The 20,302-nt window shown below is 32.9% G+C and overlaps 4 protein-coding genes across 15 annotated transcripts in view; 2 read left to right on the top strand and 2 right to left on the bottom strand.

Moving 5' to 3' along the window:
* LOC111003631 (dmX-like protein 2) overlaps nt 1-6,651 on the top strand; it is a 45,377-nt gene extending 38,726 nt beyond the window's left edge. For 6 of the 11 annotated variants that reach the window (XM_045628221.1, XM_045628223.1, XM_045628219.1 and 3 more), the window contains 11 exons: nt 132-313; nt 719-827; nt 2,177-2,260; nt 2,774-2,834; nt 2,993-3,225; nt 3,835-3,904; nt 4,012-4,086; nt 4,431-4,648; nt 4,912-5,017; nt 5,290-5,392; nt 5,814-6,651. In XM_045628221.1, the coding sequence (XP_045484177.1) occupies nt 132-313; nt 719-827; nt 2,177-2,260; nt 2,774-2,834; nt 2,993-3,225; nt 3,835-3,904; nt 4,012-4,086; nt 4,431-4,648; nt 4,912-5,017; nt 5,290-5,392; nt 5,814 (1,242 nt within the window). In that variant the 3' untranslated portion in view covers nt 5,815-6,651. Of the gene's footprint in view, nt 1-131; nt 314-718; nt 828-1,697; nt 1,772-2,176; nt 2,261-2,773; nt 2,835-2,992; nt 3,226-3,834; nt 3,905-4,011; nt 4,087-4,430; nt 4,649-4,911; nt 5,018-5,289; nt 5,393-5,813 lie in introns of those variants that run through there. The other 5 variants (XM_045628226.1, XM_045628227.1, XM_045628225.1 and 2 more) reach the window with 3 other exon arrangements.
* Nucleotides 6,652-7,115: 464 nt separating this feature from the next.
* On the bottom strand, nt 7,116-11,171 carry LOC111003625 (isoleucine--tRNA ligase, cytoplasmic). The gene is made up of 4 exons (XM_022274247.2): nt 10,950-11,171; nt 10,767-10,872; nt 10,491-10,692; nt 7,116-10,379 (listed from the first exon to the last, which is right to left on the bottom strand). The coding sequence occupies exons 1-4, from the start codon at nt 11,081-11,083 to the stop codon at nt 7,249-7,251; spliced, it is 3,573 nt and encodes a 1,190-aa protein (XP_022129939.2). The 5' UTR covers nt 11,084-11,171; the 3' UTR covers nt 7,116-7,248.
* A 439-nt stretch (nt 11,172-11,610) lies between these two features.
* On the bottom strand, nt 11,611-12,673 carry LOC111003630. Its single transcript, XM_022274256.2, has 2 exons — nt 12,354-12,673; nt 11,611-12,278 (listed from the first exon to the last, which is right to left on the bottom strand). Exons 1-2 carry the CDS (start codon nt 12,383-12,385, stop codon nt 11,720-11,722), a joined length of 591 nt encoding a protein of 196 aa, XP_022129948.2. The 5' UTR covers nt 12,386-12,673; the 3' UTR covers nt 11,611-11,719.
* Nucleotides 12,674-12,856: 183 nt separating this feature from the next.
* Nucleotides 12,857-19,949, top strand: LOC111003626 (E3 ubiquitin-protein ligase arih1l). Of its 2 annotated transcripts, none has more exons than XM_022274248.2 (10): nt 12,857-13,233; nt 13,853-14,032; nt 14,634-14,702; nt 15,022-15,108; nt 15,258-15,386; nt 15,800-15,970; nt 16,388-16,584; nt 17,142-17,331; nt 17,862-18,088; nt 18,342-19,949. In XM_022274248.2, the coding sequence occupies exons 1-10, from the start codon at nt 13,030-13,032 to the stop codon at nt 18,421-18,423; spliced, it is 1,536 nt and encodes a 511-aa protein (XP_022129940.1). In that variant the 5' UTR covers nt 12,857-13,029; the 3' UTR covers nt 18,424-19,949. The 2 variants fall into 2 exon arrangements, with proteins under 2 accessions (XP_022129940.1, XP_022129941.1); XM_022274249.2 differs by having other exon boundaries at nt 12,858-13,233; nt 13,853-14,005.
* Nucleotides 19,950-20,302: the final 353 nt, after the last annotated feature.

The following is a 20,302-nucleotide window of genomic DNA, read 5'->3' as shown; positions in this document are numbered from 1 at the left end:
AAAAATCTACAGAACGCCGACTTTTTAAAATCGTATAATTTGTGACTATTTCTATAAAGATGTATATTGTGATTGACACGTTGTCTTTGTGTATCAAATAATATTTGTTGTTGATCACATAATTTGAACAGGTGGGAGGTGGACTCCTGGCAGTGGCAACGGCACGTGAAGTGCAAGAGATGGACGTGTCTCTCTTATTACGAGGAGGTGCCTGTTGGGCTGAAGATGAATGCGAAGTAGATCTACTCGCTTTGGCCTCCGACCCTGCAGCTCTACCCGATACCGGCTTCCTGCTGATACAGCATCATGACAAGTCAGTCTTGTTTGTTTTATAATTGTGGAATTTTGATTTTGAATGAGTTTTTGTGTTATTTTAAGGATTTAACTGTGATTCAGCTTGCTTTAGTTTTTTCTAATACTTTTAAGGGTTACTCTAGAATTTTAAGGGTAATGAAAGTTACTTTTGAAAGTGTTAGGTTAAAGTTTAGGTTTATGTTAGTCTGGCTAAAACTATTAGAAATATAAATTTAAAGAAATTGACTTGGCTATCAAATAATTATTAAAAGCTTTGATAACTAAAACTTTCCCGTGTTATGTATTTCATAGTTATATAAACGGTTAACATTTCGTTACAATCACACTGGTTTTTTTTAAATTTTAAAGCCTTAATTTCAATTACTCGGATTGCTATGAAGGCTTAACTTCACTTTCCGTTCAGGGGCAACGGTGGTTCTGTGCCTGGAACAGGAAATACTTCTCCAATGAATCCCAACGCGCCACAGGCGCCTGTAGGAATGGCCGGACAGACAGGAAGGGGAGCTAGCGTGGTTAGTTCTTAAATGTATAATCATTAATATTCCCTTAATTGTAGCGTTTTCCTTGTCTGGTTTGGATTTCTTCCTATGCAGTTCAAATATACATATACACTTATACTCAGATTTTTGATTCCGTAGAATTCTGACAGTTATCATTTTTTGACATGTCAGAGATGGTAAACCATTTTGGCCGGGCATATTTTTCAATTTCAATACGCATCTGAACACATGTTTTCATACATTTTATTTGTTAGTGAATGTTTCTATTTTATTAAGTGCTCCACATTAAAAGTGATTTAACGGCGAGTGATAATTACGTCCCTAAAATGAGTAGGCAGTGATGTGCCAGCTAAGAAATAAATTAAAGCAATGAAAGTTAATGAATATCGCATTATAGAATATTGAAATATTTGTTATTTTTGTATTACTTCACTTAAGTAAATATTTAGATTTACCTTTATGTAGGAATAATATAAAAATATATAGCGTTTTATTTTTTATTGTTCTCAAATGGGACAAAAATGTCCCTTTTTCGGTGTAGAACTTTTTTAGTAGCAACACTTATCGTCAGAATTCTACGGAATGAAATATCAGAGTAATATAAATAAACTGCGATGGACTGACTTTAACAAAACAACTGAAGTACTTTGACAGCAAGTCTACTTTTACAGGATTTACGTATTAAATTAAATGCGGTATTAGCAGGTGAGAAACTAGTTGCTTATAATTTTTATTTCAGATGTAATTAACACGCGCTTGTATAACTCAGTTCCCTTATTTATTTATTTATCCACGATACTAATTCAATGGTATTAATTTTTAACATAACTAATAGTGTAAATAACAAAGGATAATGCTTGCTAACAAGTATCAACTCCACAGCACGAGCGACGGGCAAGCCTTATCGCCACAAAGCCAAGTGGGCATGAAGCGTACATTGTCACAGTACGTGAACGGTATATTAACTAACAACATTCAATTGTTGCTAATGGGATTGAGTGAATTAATAAACAAAGTATTATTCTCAAACAATCTTGAACGACGTACGATACTAACTCGTATTTAAGGCGTCTTTTTAAGTATTAAATTTATTTCGCATTTGAACTATGGCGGGTTTTAGGTTATTATTTCACAATTCCTATTTTTTAGTTATAATTAGTCAGATTTATATTAATTCACTCAATTATTATCCGCTGGGTTTTTGGTTTGGTGTGGGCAAATTGTAACGTTTTGCGTGTCGCCTACGCGCTTCGCTTAGATGAACTTCAAATGGAGAAGAGTAAAGAGAAGTTCCAATATCCCAAATGGTTAAGAAATGAGGTGTGCCTGTTTCCGTTGAAAGTATTAAGTGTTGACCACAGGTGAAAGGATTGCAGTTCCCGGGTTGCCACGACGCGAAATACTGTCGTCTGGTGCTACATCGCTCCAAGCTTCTCATGAGACCGGTCAGTGACTACCGAATGTCCCCTTTTTCTTTAATGAAAACTCCCGTTTATCATTTTCCCTTTGTCCATACCACCCCCCCCGTCCCGCACTTGGCCAGATGCTTTCATTAGAAGTCGTCTTTTCTTTTACCTTTCATCGTGATCATTTTTAAATTGATTTCACATTTTTGAAATTTTGGTTTCACCGTGTCGTTTGGTTTTAGCTGCAGAGTTTTCATTCAGTGTTCTTTTATTTTACTCACGTCATTTTAGATATTGGAACTTTTTTATTTTGGCATTTGATTTCGTCTGCTGGCTGCACAGCAATTTGCTAACATTTGTTGTTTTATACGTGCTCGTATTAAGTTTTCGTTGTGTATTTTATTTATACTAATTATAACATTATTGTAATCGATATTATTGCTATTATGTAAACACCTATAAATTTTATATATGTGTTAATAAAATGAAGAGGTGTTGGCTGCTTTGTTCATTTCCCTTATTCGTCAATTTAAACGTATGTTTTTTATTTAGGTGTTGAAGCATAAGATTGACAACATTAAGCGTATGGCAGCGCACCCTTCACAACCATTATGTAAGTAATATTTATTTTATAGTAAACCAACTCAAATCGAGAATAAAACCTTTTTAATTAATAAGTATAGTGTTAGGAATTTAAGAAAAATATTATTTTTATTCATGCAGGCTCTTACTACGCACTGGGTACTATATGTGATTTAATATCTGTTTTAGATTTGACGGGAGGCGCAGACGGCTCAGTTCAACTTTGGGAGTGGGGCCATCCCTATTGTGTATGGTCTCCACGCGCACCTGGTGCTTTTGCAAAAGTAACCCGGGTACGATTCTCGGACTACGGCAATAAGTTCGCGGCATCAGATGCGGACGGCAATCTTGCAATGTGGCAATTGCAGCCGTCCTCCAAAAATGGAACCAGCCAGCCGCAGACACCACCGAGGCCATTCTTTGTAAGGAATCCGTCTTGCATATTCTTTTTTATATACATAACTTCTTTATCCGATATTAACAGTCTGGCCACAGCACTCCTTTCAAGTACTCAATTATTAACGACTCTGTGAAACAAATAAAATTAATAAAATTTTATTTAAAAGGGCAGATAGATTCTTTCTTGGGGTCTTTTGTATAATTTTGTTTTTTTTCTATATACATGTGTCTTCACTAAGACATCATGGAACATTACGATCTAGCCTAACTTAGACTAATGAGTAATTTAAGTCTAACCTAATTTACTAATAAGGATTATAATATAAGTAAGTGTCCAATAACACTACTTACAGTCTCTATTAAAGGGAAGAAAACACTCTGTTCTTGTGTTCTATTTTGTTATTTATACTTTTGTATAAATGATAAATGTTTTATGTCCATTAACTATATACAGTTAACATTTAAAGCTAGTAATAACAGGTATTTGACGTAAACGATATTATGTTCCCACGCTGGTTTTAGAGGTTGATCTATAGTCTCAAATTTTATAGATATGTATGATATATACTACATATATCATACAAGTCATCGTCCAGAGATTTCTTTAGTAATAAAAATTACCTTATTTTCAGACTCACCAGTGTCATAGCAAAGGAATTAGTGACTTTGTTTTCTTGGGTTCCTGTAGTTTAGTAGCCACAGGTAAGAAAATTTAATATACCTTATAATATAAGTAACTAAGTTATAAAAGGGAAAGATACAATTTCACCTTTATGATATGTTATTAAAAATATGAACTTTCTTTACAGCCGGTCACAGTTCGGAAAGTAAAAACGTGGCTATTTGGGATACTTTGATGCCGATTAAGAAGGCTTTAGTCGTTTGTGAGTATATTTCTAAATTTACTAAATAGAAATAAGACAAAACGCTTATTTATTGATTATTAATGATTTTAATATACAATGGCGGAGAGTTTATTGCCAGTTCTTCTCTTCCGTTCTACGCCCTTGATTTGAGAACTGGCAGTAAATGTAAAATTAAATTCATTTAATATTTCTTTTTTTTGACGTTCATAAGTGTACATTGTTACCTACATGAATAAATAAATTTTGAATTTGAATAAAAACAATAATTCGTAATTTCAGTTCTTTATTTCTAACTATTTGTACAAAACTGAAAATAAAATAGTAGTTCCTTTAAGACATCCTCGTACACGTGATATTTTTAGCGTGGACGTGCCACGAAGGCGGCGCCTCTTGTGTCGCATGGGCAGGCGGCACTGGCGCATTGGTCTCGTGCGGGCGTCGCGGCGACGTGCTCGTTTGGGATTTACGTGCACGTGCACCAAGACACAAGTTGCACGCGCATCACGCGCCCATAAAGTGCGTGGCACTCTCACCTAAAGAGGATTATTATGCTATTGGCGCCGCCGATGGGGATATAAAGGTACGCAAACGTTACGTTTTAAAATAGTTAATTTTCCTTAAAAAATAAATTAGTCAAAGCAATTTGTAGTAAATATAAAACGTTTCAAAGCAAAACTAGAGCTATTAATTCATTATCCTTTCAGCAAAATAAAATAAAATTTATTTTAAAGTTATTCGGTTTATATAATTACATTACAAGTTTTTTCTTTTACAAAGTGTTCTTAAACCAAGTATCGTGGTCCTCATCTTAAAGCAAAAAATCAACAAAACTAAAATTTTCAGGTGTATTCGCTCGCGACGCATCAATTGTTGCATACGTTCGCGGGTGAACACGCAAGAAGTTCCTTCTTCAAACATATTGGACAAGGTGTCACACAAATACATATTGGTAAGTATTAGGAATAAATTTTAACATACTTTTCTCATCGTAAAGTTTAAACGGTCTAAAATGTCAAATCCTCTACAGCAGTCGTGGTCAGCAACGATGCCGTTTGATTTCAAACCACAAGCACACATTTGCGGCGGAATTTCATAGAAATTCTTTTTCAATAAGTTATCAAATGCAATACGCGTTAAAAAATTTTTACTGGTGGTAACTAAAAATCGACTTATGCGGTGAACAATGTTTCAAAGGGAATTGAAAATGTACATTATTTTCAGATAATGGCGGCCGTTTGTTCTCGTGTGGTGCAGATGGAACAATGAAAGTGCGCAAGTTGCCAGAACGAGATGCGCCACTGCATCATGCGCACTACACTACTTAGTGAGGGAATCTTATTATTCTTATAAAAGAAAACCCTTTCTTACATTGCGATGTTTTCGAATATGATTAGTTGAGACTTGGAACAATTGTCTATTTATAGGTACTTGCCTAATTCAAGGTTAAGGTCCAGCCTTGTTAGAGATCCAAAAATACCTCTTTTACTTACCTATCAAAATTATTTATATCGTATATATTTAGCAAGTTATGCGGAAATATTATCATTATTAATTTTACTATAATTTGAGTTCACACTTCTCGAATATGTGGATTTTCGCTGGATAGCCGCATCAATATCAAATCATAAAATATCTGCGTACCTAATTCTTTTCCATAGCGATTTTGATTTTATCTGTCGAATATATAGTGTAGAAATACATATACAGTATGTTTCTTTGTTATAGATACATTTTATAATTTCCAGGTGAACTTTAGGAAAATAGAGGGTAGATAGGAAAAAGGAACGCGCTCGGCCGGAGTGATCGTGTTGTTGTTGTTCGTGTTACATGTACCCTAGACTAGTCACCGAGTAGCCCATAATTTAGTCTTATATGAATCTTTAGTTCAATTGTATAATTTAACCTCTCCTAGACGAGGTCTATTTATCCCGAATGAATGTCGGCCTAAGGGAAACAGTCCTGTGTGCAATCCCTCGCTGTCTTATGATTCCGACTAAGTCGAGCCTTCTATGAGATGTAAGCTCGCATTTAATGTAATCTTGTTGACGCATAATAAATATTTTAATACTTCTAATTGTCGTCGTGGCTTAGTATGTGTATTTAAATAACTATTCTTATAATCTCTATCAAATATTGTTCAGTCTCATTGGCATTCTACATTTAATAACCTTAGGTGTAAGTGTTGCTCCCCCTTTAATCTATTGAGTGTTGTTCAATGGTCCATTTTTCTCAGCAATATATTTCGCGAGCAATAACAGAAGCCTCGGAAAACAGTATTAAGACATGTGTGAAGGCTGCGAAATGTTTTTAAATTATATGTTGTGATGTGATAGTTGACGGTAATATAGCATTTTATTCCGATTAACTCGGATATTAATCAAACATATTTTGTCTGTCTTATTTCAATTTGCTGTTCTGTTACAATCTTTCCAATGTTTAGCTAAAAGACAATTTCTTAGATATTGTTTTTATTTAATTGTATTTTAGGATAATTATTATTTAGTAACCAAAGTATATGCGTACGTAATATTCACATTGAAACAAGTTACCAAACGTTAGAAAGTATTTTTTTAAACCGCACAATATTTTTTGTACACTCGCGTGTGCATGGCCGTGTTTTCTTTGTTATTTGCTATGTGCTATACAAAACAGTCAATAAACAGATTAAAAATATAAATTCAAATAAATTCTTTTTACATATTATCTACAAATGTAATCAAGTATGTTTATTTTATCTTGGTAAATCTTTTTTTTATTATTATTAATTACCAATCTTGTTAATATATCTTGTATATACAAGATTGTTGCATCACTTATTTAAATTATTATATTATGTGAAGATAGTTCAATTTTATTATGAAGCCACACTATATCTGTGTTATTATTATTAAATTGTAAACATTGTATTTAAATGCTTATTAATTTGTTTTATTTATGAAAGGACGTTTAAATAAAGGTTAAATCAAAATAATGTGTTTATTTTTAAAAAACATTTTATATATCAATAATTGTAAAGTATAAAAAATAAGGTCAAATAAAAGATCTCATGCAATAATTAAATATATTTGCACCAAGACAACAATAACACATGAAACACGCTTTTTAAGACTTCAAAGTTGGACTAAAACAATAAACAATAAATATTGATGCTGAATAATAATGTTAAAATTATAATGCTTGTTAGTTCTGGACCGTCAATTTGCCTCTTGGATTTTCCAAAAACATTGTTGCAGTTTTCTTTCCATTTGCAACATTAACAAATTTGCAATATGGTATATTTTCAGCATCTACGCTTTTTGGTTTTGTTGGAGAAACAACTATTACTTTAGTATTCAAGTCAACCGTATTCTTAACTTCATTTCCATCACACCATAAATAAAACTTCATACCATATAAACCAAACAAAATTTCAATTTCCTTGTATAGCTTGTCTATGTTTAAATATTTGTTATCCTTGTCTTTAAGAAGAATACTACCGTAACTTGTTTCAGCACCAAATCTTGGTGATATGTTTTGAAGAATGACATTTGCCCAAGGATTTGCTGGCATTTCCACATCCTTTCTCCAAGTAATAACCAATTGTAACTGAGAGCCTTTTAATTCTTGAGTTTCTTGAATTACAATCGGCTTAGATGGTGACAAATCTTCAATTGTTTTTAATGGTGCCTTCACAGTCGTTTCTATCAACTCCCGATGGCTTTTAATGATTCTTAATATGTCACTAGTCTTATTAACAGAAAAATAAACATCTACTTCATCTGTAGGCACAAGGTGCGCTTTCTTTCTTAATTTTTGGACTCTGTTAATTATTTCTCTTGCAAAGCCCTCATCAAGCATATCTTGGTCTGGTGTTACATTAAGCAGAATTAATACATCATTATCACTATGGGCCTCATATTGTTCATTACCTTTAGCTTGAAATATTATTCTTACTTCTGACACATCAATATGCTGACCAACTAGTTCAACATATCCATTTGCAATTAGCTTTTCACAATCTTCATTGTTGAGATCTTTCAATGCTTGAGTGACTGCTTTAAAATCTCCTTTCAATCGAGCACCTAGTATCTTGTGATCTGGTTCAGCTCTGAGTGTGATACCATACTTTTCTTTATCACTTGATAAAACAACACTCTTTACATTCATTTCTTCCAAAACAAAATTTAATAAAGAGTTAATATCATTTAAGTATGTCTGATCTTGATGAATTATTACCATTTCTGGCAAAGGATACTTGATTGGAATAGTTTTTCTGTCCCTTACTACTCTGCCTAACTCTATTACAGTTTGCATTCTTTCCACAGCCCTTTCAATATCGGAATCTACTAAATCCAGTTTTGGTTCTGGTATCATGTTGTAATGTACACTTTCCAAGGAATCACCAGGCAGCAGCTGTCTTAATGTCTTATACATGAATTCAGTCAGGAAAGGAGTGAATGGTGCCATTACACGGACCATGTCATATAAGACACCAAACAAAGTATCTAGGGCTACTTGGCAGTCTTTCACACCATTCTCACCCTTTAGTCTTTTTCTATTCATTCTTACATACCAGTTGGTTAAGTTGTCAATAAATTTGGTTAGTCTTGGTACAACAGTATATAAATGATATGCAGCCATTTCTTTAGTCACAAATTGGATAAGAGATTGTGTAAATGAAGTTATCCATTTATCCATGACATTTACCCTTTCTGCTTTTTCATTGAATTTATATATTATTTTATCTTCCTGAATAATCCTTTCAACATTTTGCATCAAAAATCTAAATGCATTATACCAAGGCAGAAACACATCTTTAATAACATCTCTTACTCCATCCTCTTTGAATCTTAAGTTCTCTGCCTTGACTACAGGGGAATTAATGAGGTAAAGCCTTAATGCATCCGCACCATATTTTCTAACTACATCAAGAGGGTCAGGATAATTCTTCTTACGCTTAGACATTTTTTGCCCATCAGAAGCGAGAATTAAGCCATTTGCAATCAAGTTTTTAAATGGTGGTTTATTGAATAGTGCAGTAGACAGTACAATTAATGTGTAAAACCACCCTCTAGTCTGATCAATTCCTTCAGCAATAAAATTAGCAGGGAAAACTTCTTCGAACTCCTTTTTATTTTCAAAGGGATAATGACACTGGGCATATGGCATAGAACCCGATTCAAACCAACAGTCAAAAACTTCTGAAACTCTTTTCAAAGGTGGTTGACCTGGACGAGAAGAGGGAATTTCCAAATGATCAATGCTCTCCCTATGTAAGTCTTTAATTTCTTTTCCTGTTAGTTCACTTAACTCAGCAATACTGCCAACACATATAACTTCTTGTTTATCACTAGAAATCCAGAGGGGAATTGGTGTACCCCAGTAACGGTTCCGGCTAATCGCCCAATCTCGAGCTTCTCTTAACCAGTTACCAAATCTTTTTTCTTTTACAGATTCTGGAACCCAATATGTGGCTTCACTTGATTTTAAGAGGTCTTGACTCATTTGTTCAACTCTAACAAACCAAGAAGGTACTGCTTTGTATAGAAGAGGTGTTTCTGACCTCCAACAGAATGGATAGCTATGTTTCACTTGTCCTGAATGCACTAATCTGTTACGAGCCTTTAAATTTGCTATTATATGTTTATCTGCATCTTTAACATATTGACCTATAAAATCTGTGACTGGTTCTATAAATCGCCCACTTGAATCTACAGGACAAATTATTTCTTGATCTCTAGTAATGATACCATTTGCTAAACATACTCTAAAATCATCCTCACCAAAATATGGAGCTTGATGTACAATACCAGTACCAGAATCATCAGTAACATACGCATCTGTCAACACTTGGTAGGCATTGGGGCACTTTCCAACAAAATAGTCAAATATTGGAGTATATTTTAGCCCTTTTAATTTGTCGCCTGGGAATTTCTCAATTATTTCAAAATCATCAACATTTTTAAAGATAACTGGAAATCTACTTTCTTGCAACACATACAATGTTCCTGTAGCTTTTTCTTTTATTTTCAGGTAAATCAATTTAGGATTGACACAAAGACTCAAGTTACTAGGAAGTGTCCAAGGTGTGGTAGTCCATGCTAATAAAGAAAATCCTTCAGCAGTAGGAAAAGTTATTACGACAGTGGGATCAACAACGTCTTTGTAATTTTGCCCAGACTCAAAATTTGAAAGAGGAGTAGAACATGCTGTGGAGAATGGCATTACTTTCACACCTTGATAGACTAGACCCTTGTTATATAGCTCCTTAAAAACCCACCATACAGATTCCATAAATGATGGGTATAGAGTTTTGTAGTCATTTTTAAAATCTGAAACATTTTAATGGGTGAAAAATAAACAAATTTAAATAAAAAAACAAAATTATAGTAGGGCTTCATGAGTCATTCAAACATAAATGCACTCTAAAAAATTGATCTTACCTATCCACCGACCCATTCTTGTAATGATCATTTCCCACTCAGTGGCATATTTCATGACGATTTTACGACACTCTGCATTGTATTTATCAATTCCCATTTTAGCTACATCTTCAGGTCCCTTTATTCCCAATGACTTATCAATTTCAAATTCTACTGGAAGGCCATGGCAATCCCATCCAAATCTTCTCTCAACATGGTAGCCCTACGACACATTCCAGAATTTCAGGCAAATAGTTATTACATTGCCCCTAAAAAATTATAGTCAGTTAACTTTACCTTTTGATGAGCATATCTTGTGACAACATCTTTGATGGTGCCTGCAAGAATATGTCCGTAGTGGGGAAGGCCTGTAGCAAAGGGTGGACCGTCATAAAACGAGTACCTGTAATTTAGATCAAAATTTATAGTGAATACACTCAAACAACAGTAAGAACAGTAAGACTTGTACCAATAGGTTACCTCTGTTTATTTTTTGATTGCTTCAAACATGTTTGAAACGCATCTATGTCTTTCCAGAATTTCAGTACGTTTTCCTCTTCCTTTGGAAAATCGATGTTCTCAGGAACTCTAATTATTTGACTTGGTAAAGACATGACGCAAGAGTATTTTTCTCATGCCGGATTTTGCCACGCCAAATGCCAAAAATCAACATGCAAATCACTCACAAAGCGCAAATGCTAATGTCAAAATTGGCTGTTGTCAGCCGTGACCAATATCATTCGTAAATCGTTATCTATACTACAAAATTAGTCACAGAACACAGTTCTTTGAAAATGGAAACAAAGAACACTAACCCTTCTTATTTTTTAAACATTAGGGGCATGAAACAAATTTGCTTACCGTTACAGAGATTTACTTAATTCACCTGTTTAGTTTTCATAAACAGCCTTTTAATAAAGAAAAACACAATCTTTTTATATTATTGGATTAAAACGGTTTTTATTTATTTTGTAAAATTTAGAGTATTTCTTATCATATTATGTTCTTTTAAAGATTATAATTTAAAAAGTATTTATTATAGCTTATGGTAGTTGGCATTAGTAACCAAATAAAAAAACTTTTCAGACAACCAGTTTCAAATTATATTTAAGTGAAATTGTTTTTGTATAAAGAAAACTGCTTGTTAAAAATATACTTTATTTTCATTTACCTATTAATATTGAAGGCACTCTAACTACAAAATAGACATTTATAATAATACCTAATAAAATGTCCAATTCCACATCATTTTAAGGTAGTATTAAATTATCTAATTCAGTTTGTATTGATTCAATTTGAAGGAATATTGATTGAAGTTCGGGGTGTGTTAACTCAACCTCCAAGTCATTTTTGACACCATTTATTTTTAAGTAAGCTTTTGGCACTTTACATTTTTTATGATAAATAGAGCTTATTTCTGCATTTAATTTCCAAGAAAAATCAGGATCATCATCAAACTGGTCACCTTTATTAGTCAACTCAGTGAGAGTGTTATTTGTTTCTGCTGACCATATTTTTACAAATTTATCTGCTTTCTCTCCTTTTAAACCAAACTTTGTCAAATCAATTTTTAAATCAGATGGCATGAATATATATTTAAAAATCTTTTTGAACATGTAAATAATAGTTTTTATTGCTAATAAAAGTTGATCTGATTCAACTTTAAAGATTTTTTCTAATTTTCTTCTCTCATCTTCACTAAAAATATTATCTGTTTCTTGGGCTTTTAATTTCATAACAATTCGTTTCAGAAATTGTTCAAACTTTGTGTCTTCCAACTCATTTAAGATTGCTAGACCATTGCTTAAACTAAAAAATAAAAACACATTCAACAACTTTTAAAACCATACTAGAAATTTAAAAGGCTAATCATTTGATGTATACCTTGCTGACACCTTGATCCAATTAGACTCCATCGCCGTGAAGAAGTCCTTGTTATATATTTAATTGAAAACAATAGTTAAGTGTTAAAAGTAATTAGATACTTGATGAAACAAGAAAAAATGACTATTTTGGACATATCACTTTCATGATAGGTAATTCAAATCCTGTAAGTCTATAAAATGTATCTGCTTTTACGAATTAACATGGTAATTATTTAAATTAGTCAAATTTAAATAGGTAGTTTCAAGTTTTATTCCTATTCGCTGAAGTTAAAAAGTATCTGTCATAAAACTCAGAATTTTCAATAAAGTTAAACGTCAGTCAAAAGTATTATGGAATATGGACTATGGAGCTGATACAAAGAATGCGCATATTATAACACACTCTATAAAAATTTCGTAGATTAAACTCTTATATCTTCTCTAAAGCATAGAATAAAATAGTCGTTGAAAGATGATACACCATAGAGATTAGATGTTATTTATATTCTGTGCACCTCATTTACAAAGACAAACTAGTGCCCACTTTCGTATTGTACGTCAGAGATTTTGGCAGTCCGTGGGTGAACTATTTTCTTCATTGTTGACCTTTCCTAAATCTTAGGTGTAATTATTTCAACATTAGAAGCTATAACCAGTACCTTTATTGTCTAGTGTATAATTAATTTTTATTTACGATGGATTCTGAGGACGACACAAAGGATGATGTTGATTCTGGTAACGAGTCCAGTGGAGACGATGTCGACTTTGTCATGGACGAGACTCACAGTACAAGGGAACGACAAACGGAACTTGAAGAATATCCATACGAAGTGCTTTCCACAGAGGAAATTGTTCAACACATGGTCGATTGCATAAAAGACGTTAATACAGTTGTCGAGGTCAGTATGTTAATGGTAAACAATGATGGGATTCATCATCTGATAAAAAAAATCATTTTTTTTAAACCTTCCAGTTACTTATATATTATTATGAACTAACTTGCTTTTATTTTTATTTCCTTTGTTTATCACCAGAAAGATCTTTGTTTTAGATTAATTGTTTGAATCTGTTTTATGGAGTATTACTAGGTAAATAAAATATTCACCTTAATGACTCATTCCTTTAGTCACATACACATAATATGTTTATAACATAAAAGGAATTATTATATACATATATCTTTTGTCTTCTAAACAGAAAGTACCATACTAATAATTGTGTACCTTATATAATTTGTCAAAAATTAAATTTCTTAGTTTAATATTCATCCTACACAGTAACAAACTTTCACACTTAGTGAGGATTATTAAAGGGTGGAATACAGTTCAGTTATATGGTAATTATTATTTTGCTTGGTTGTCCTAAATAGTTTATTAAAATGTATGTTAACTTATATTTACCTAAATTAAATTGAACTTATTGTATCTTTTAATAATTTTATTTACAGTGACAAACCCAATAAATTATCACAATTTTATGATATGTGTAATCTAGAAATATAAAAAATGTTTATTGCAGATACCAGCAACAACAACTCGCATACTTCTAAATCATTTTAAATGGGACAAAGAAAAGTTGATGGAACGGTTTTACGATGGTGACCAGGATCAGCTATTTGCAGAGGCTAGAGTTATAAATCCATTTAGAAAACCAGTCATACAGAGGCCAAAGGTGAATGAAAGTGGATTATTTATGGATGTAAGGCATTGCAGGGCTTCAAATTGTGTACTCATAGATATTTTAAATACCATATTTCAGTTTATTTGTGTAGTTGTTTGTTTCTGACTGTCATAATATTAGCTTTTATAAATAATTGTATAAATAACCTTAGTTGAAACCACATTTTATTTTCTAGATTCTTTCTTATTGAATGACAATTGATATTTGAGTTTGAACAAAAATTAGTAACAAGGGCTTACATTTATTGATTGTTTACCCTTACTTTCAACTCACCCATGTAGAGTTACAAATTTTCATGCATTAAGAAATATATGTAAATATGTCTGGACACAATCCCTTATTGCACTTTTGATAAATTTAATTAATTAAAACATTGAGATGAGTCATAATTCTGCACTGTTTGTAAATTAAGAAATTCTAATTTGAGATAAATAATTTTACTTAATTGTTTACATCAGCGTGATTTCACAATCCTATGTAATGTTTTACATAACAAAATATAGTATTTTACAATTATTATTATTCTATAACTTTATCAACATGAGTCATATTGTACAATTTGGGTCAGGTCAAAATGTTGATTAAACGATGTGTTAATCTTACATAATATTTATTACAGCAACCTAGACGAATATCCAGTTCGGGAGCTGAAGAATGTGAAATTTGCTTTTCTATTTTACCCAATTCAGTATGTATATTTGAAAACTATTTTATATGTTTAGTTCTTTCATAACTATTTGCAATCATTCTTAGATCTGTGACATGAGGATAAGAATGAATTATTCTTGCTATGCCTAATGCATAACTGGGAAATCACATATACCCTGATCCTATACTCCAGGAGCTAGGATCATATGTTATTAAATTTTTTATCTATATCATCATTATTTGCCGTAAAGTTACGACTACAGAGATCTTTTCCAGTATAAACCATTGAAAATATTTTTATTCTGTTTAATTTAATTTATATAAAAGAGTATTATTAAGCAATATATTTTTTATCGTAGATGATGACTGGGCTGGAATGTGGGCACCGTTTTTGTACTCAGTGCTGGTGTGAATATCTAACAACCAAGATTATGGAAGAAGGTTTGGTATGTGTAGTATTTTCTATCTATTGCCTGATACTTGTACATACAATATTTGTTTATTTGACTTCAATTCCTGGGGAAAAAAAGTTTCAAAATCTAACAGGCATTATTACATAGATGATTTCAATACTTTGTGCTTGATTTCGTCGTAGGGTCAAACAATCGCGTGCGCCGCTCACGCGTGCGAAATTTTAGTGGACGACGCGACCGTTATGCGGCTGGTCCGTGACGCGCGCGTCAAGCTAAAGTACCAGCACATCATCACCAACAGTTTTGTTGAGGTAAGTTTTTCTTTTAAAATTCCATGTTTTTATGATGTTGAAATTCCATCTTTATACCTTTATACTTATCGTTCTAGAGTATCATACATATAAATAAACAAAACAAAATTAAACTAGCGGAAGTGGGCATAAGTGATCTATTTATCTAGCAAGGTGATTAGCCGTCTGTGCCTGACATGTGTTGACTTTTTTGTGTGTTAGAAAGAGGGATCATTAAATACATACTCTTTTATTCATATACATTTCATACATTTTCATTCAATAAAAATAAAATAAAAATTTTTTTTTTTTTTAATTTGAAGTCACTTGTTTTCATTTCTGAGCTATTTGTCGATGTTCAATATTTTGTGTACTTTATTCAAATAAACGCTTCTTTCCCTGTTTATTTTTAAATATTAATAAAATGTTTTTAGTGTAACCGGCTTCTCCGCTGGTGTCCATCACCAGATTGCAGCAACGCGATCAAAGTGGCGTACGTGGAAGCAGCACCCGTCACTTGCCGATGTGGACACACTTTCTGCTTCGCGTGCGGAGAGAATTGGCACGACCCCGTACGGTGCTGTCTGCTCAGGAAGTGGATTAAGGTACGCTTAAAGCTTGCAAATAAAAAACTTTGAATATCGTTTACCATTGTTTACATTAACTAGTAAACTGACGTTGATAAAACTTAAACGGTTCAAATCAAATCAAATCAAAATATCTCTCAATCTAATCTAATCTTTATTCATTTAGGTAAACATGTACACTTAAGAACGTCAAGAAAAACAAATTAAATTAATCGTAAATTTACCACCGCTTCTCTATCTTAGAACCTGATTCAAATGAATTCCATCCATATTAATGCACTCCCTAACTATTATTACTAATAGGTATTATGTTTGGGATAATTATGCAGATAAAAATAAAATTTACTCGACTTATGGAAAATATACTTAGCTGTAAATATACCATGAATTATAAATTTTCTTCTCAAATAATAGGTTTCATTACTTTTAATGTAGAAATGCGATGACGACTCTGAGACGTCCAACTGGATAGCGGCGAATACAAAAGAGTGTCCGAAATGCAATGTGACGATAGAGAAGGATGGTGGTTGCAACCACATGGTCTGCAAGAACCAGAATTGTAAGGCCGACTTCTGCTGGGTCTGCCTCGGGCCCTGGGAGCCGCATGGCAGCAGCTGGTACAACTGTAACCGGTATGTATATTGAAATAAATAGACAACATACTATATGTTTCAATAGTAAATTATACAAAATTTGTGTTAGTGGGCATTTTGTGGCCCTAATCTTACCAATTCTGAAGATACCCGTTCAAATTTATGATTAAAGAGTTTGATATGGTAAATTGAGTTTTTTTTACTATCGTTCTTTGTCTTATGAAGTTGCACATAGAATTATATTATCTATAACGCGTTTTCGTATAGCGCGACTTTCGTCCCATAAAACGAATTGCCTATCTAATAAAATTAGAATCTGTTTCAATAGTGTTCTTATAAAATTAAACTAAATGAGATTATGAAATTCGTGTTCCTAGTTTTTTAATTTTTCGAAAAAAAAAACGGTTTTACCAGAATACGCATGTACCACGTTATATTTGGGCATTACTGTGTATGTTAAAAAAATCTATAGATCTGAGAGATCAGAATGTACGTAAAAATGCATATAATTTTTAAAAACAAACCTCTCTTGATAGTTCAATTGAGTAACATCTTATATGTAAGTAATGGCCCTTAACTTTGACTATTCCTTTCAGATATGATGAAGATGAAGCTAAAGCGGCTCGAGACGCCCAGGAACGTTCCAGGGCGGCCCTCCAACGATATCTGTTCTACTGCAACCGGTACATGAATCACATGCAGTCACTGCGTTTCGAGTCTAAGTTGTACGCCTCCGTCAAGGAGAAGATGGAAGAGATGCAACAGCATAACATGAGCTGGATCGAGGTTAGTATAATTTAAGAGGTATCGTATACACTAGACCGTGTCAAAAACATATGGTTTCTAAGTTATATATTGTTTTTTTTCCTTCAACAATGAGTCAACAATCGCCTTTCAAAAAATGCTAATAACTAACTAGGTATATAATAACCTAATTCATTTATAAAATACGCTTATTATAAGCAACCTGTATTCGAATGTATGAGTATTTTTGTTTTTTTAATTAAATCAAGTAACTTAAATTATTAGAGAGGCAACGGGCGGCCTTATCGCTAACAAGCGAACTCTTACAGGCAACCCTAGTAAGGTTAATAACTCTCAAAAAGACATATTAAGGGTAAAAGAAGTGCGAGATCAAATAAACAAGAATAAAATTACTAGTATAATATTGTATATATATATACATATAAAATAGTATAAACCCGAATTATTTCTTACCGTGATTATCTCTCTATTCAGGAAATCCATGGAATCTCATAAGTTATAACATACATATTTTCCAGACCATATATTTGACAAAACCCAAACATTTCCAGGTCCAATTCCTAAAGAAGGCGGTGGACATTTTGTGCCAGTGCAGGCAGACGTTGATGTATACGTACGTGTTCGCGTACTATCTGCGTAAGAACAACCAGTCAGTAATATTCGAGGACAACCAGCGGGACCTCGAATCAGCTACGGAAACGCTTTCCGAATATCTCGAAAGGGACATCACTAGCGAAAATCTTGCCGATATTAAGCAGAAAGTGCAGGACAAGTACAGGTTTGTAGAAATATGGGACGTATACGTAAGTTGGCAGCAGTGCAAGTGCAAGCAGTACACACTTGGACTAATCATCCTCAATCACTAATCACTTGCATTTGCACTTATCAAAGTGAATACATGCCTTCAGACCCAACCCGACGGCATGAATCAGGCACAAGAGGCTGATGATGACCTACTTACCTCTTACATTGACAAATGATCATGAAAATGATAAAGAATACTGAACAGCTAAAGGTGGTTTTTTTTTCAGATACTGTGACAGCCGGCGCAAGGTACTCCTAGAGCACGTGCACGAGGGCTACGAGAAAGACTGCTGGGACTACACTGAGTAAATGTTTCTCTCGCACATTATCACACCACAAACCAAACACTTTATGCAGGTTTTACTAATTCTTTAAGCGATAAACACCTGTAGGAACCAACTACTCCTGAGGGATTCAAACTGAATTTCTATAAAGAAAATTTCGGTTATTTATTTCGTCGCTAGTTAAATTAATAAAATTTGCAGACTAAACGGAATTGTGTAAATATAGGCAACGGGTTGGACTTATTCGTAATTCAGAGGGAAATTCTTTTTTAATATTGACTACTTCACTTCTGCCTAAACAGTCTTTTAACCTATAATTTAATTATAGGTATATTAAATTTACGCACTCAAATGTCATAATAATCACATATTTCGAGCGCTTAAAGCGAGTTGAAAGTGAAACGGAACGGAACTTCGACATGTTATAAAACGTGGACCAAACCGTGTCGTTACCATGGTTACCATTTTAACACGGAGAATTGTAACCATGGCAACGCACGATGTTTAAATTATGTTTTATAATAGATCTGCCCGCCTAAGGTTAAAATTTAACTGAGTTTCATTTACAACTAGCATTTGGTGCTGTTTATAACATGACAATCCAATTAGGAATTAGAGTAATGTAGAAATGTCATGTTCATCCGATGCGAACATTGTAATATCATAGTTTTCGCTTGTATAATAATTAATGTAAGAGTATTTTTGTAATATCGGATCTCCCATACTAACATTTCGTATTGTATCATAGATGATAATAGTTTATTTGTCTGATCTGATTCGAATGGATAAAAATCCGTCTGAGGTATTTTATACGTTTATAGATTAAGAATCCGCTTTATTAAAACATGCGCTGATATTTCTCTGAAGTTTGTCTATGAATTTTGGTAACATATCTATGCAATATCAAGTTTTATCATAAAGCGCGTTCTTTTACCTAAATCGTATTTTAGTTGCAATGTAGTTTTTATTCAGGAATGGTATAGTTAAAGTTATTTTATTTTCATCAGTAATATTTTCAGTGACTGGTTTAGTTTAATTGACCTATTTTAACCGGAATTCTGGATTCTCAAAGCAAAAATCGAGATATAATTTGTATGAAGGATTGAGATGTCTCTTTTACACTCTTACATGATGAGCAAGATGGTATATATAAAGCTTGGAAAGTCCACAGATTTCGCTTGAAAATTTAGTGCTAATATATGTCGTACATTGTGCGTTATTGCACTGCCAGTAAATGTGTTAGTCGTTCACATAGTGAACTTTTAGTATCGTTTTACGTCTATTTCAGATGTCATATGTCAACTGTCATTTGACATGTGTCAGAGTTAGCGGGCTCTACTTTCTAAGTTATTATATATAACTAAAGGAATGTTTTTATCATTATTTCTGAAATAGATGAAACGATACATAAACACACATACATTGTACATATAATGGATGCTGTATAAATTGATATGTTTAATATTCATTATTATATTATGAGCATCTTGTATGTGTGTCTTTTAGGACACAATAATTATCTTAAGACGGAAATAAAAATAGTAACATCGATTTTTTTTATTTTCCTATCCAACGCGTCAATGAATATAATATCCTCGAAACTGCTAATGGTACATAGAACATCTGAATTTCATATTTTAAGCAAGTTTAACTTTATTTCTAATCCAGATATACACCCATTGGTTTCATAATCTTATCAGAATTATTTTACTATTAATAATTTTACGGTATGAGTGGGTGACGTGGTTAGTAGGTATTTCATTGGAACTTGACATTGTCATACATGCTTAGAATTTGTAAGTTTGTCACTCAAAATATATATATATATACGCAAACACGTGCGAAATCTGACCGAGATACGTGCCGTAAATAGTTGATCAACCTTCTGTGCCTAACAGCCCGTA

Source organism: Pieris rapae, chromosome 5, assembly GCF_905147795.1.
Source record: "Pieris rapae chromosome 5, ilPieRapa1.1, whole genome shotgun sequence".
In the NCBI taxonomy this organism is placed as follows: Eukaryota; Metazoa; Arthropoda; class Insecta; order Lepidoptera; family Pieridae; genus Pieris; species Pieris rapae.
Note: the sequence above shows the minus strand (reverse complement) of the source record. Positions and strands in the feature narration are given on the sequence as shown.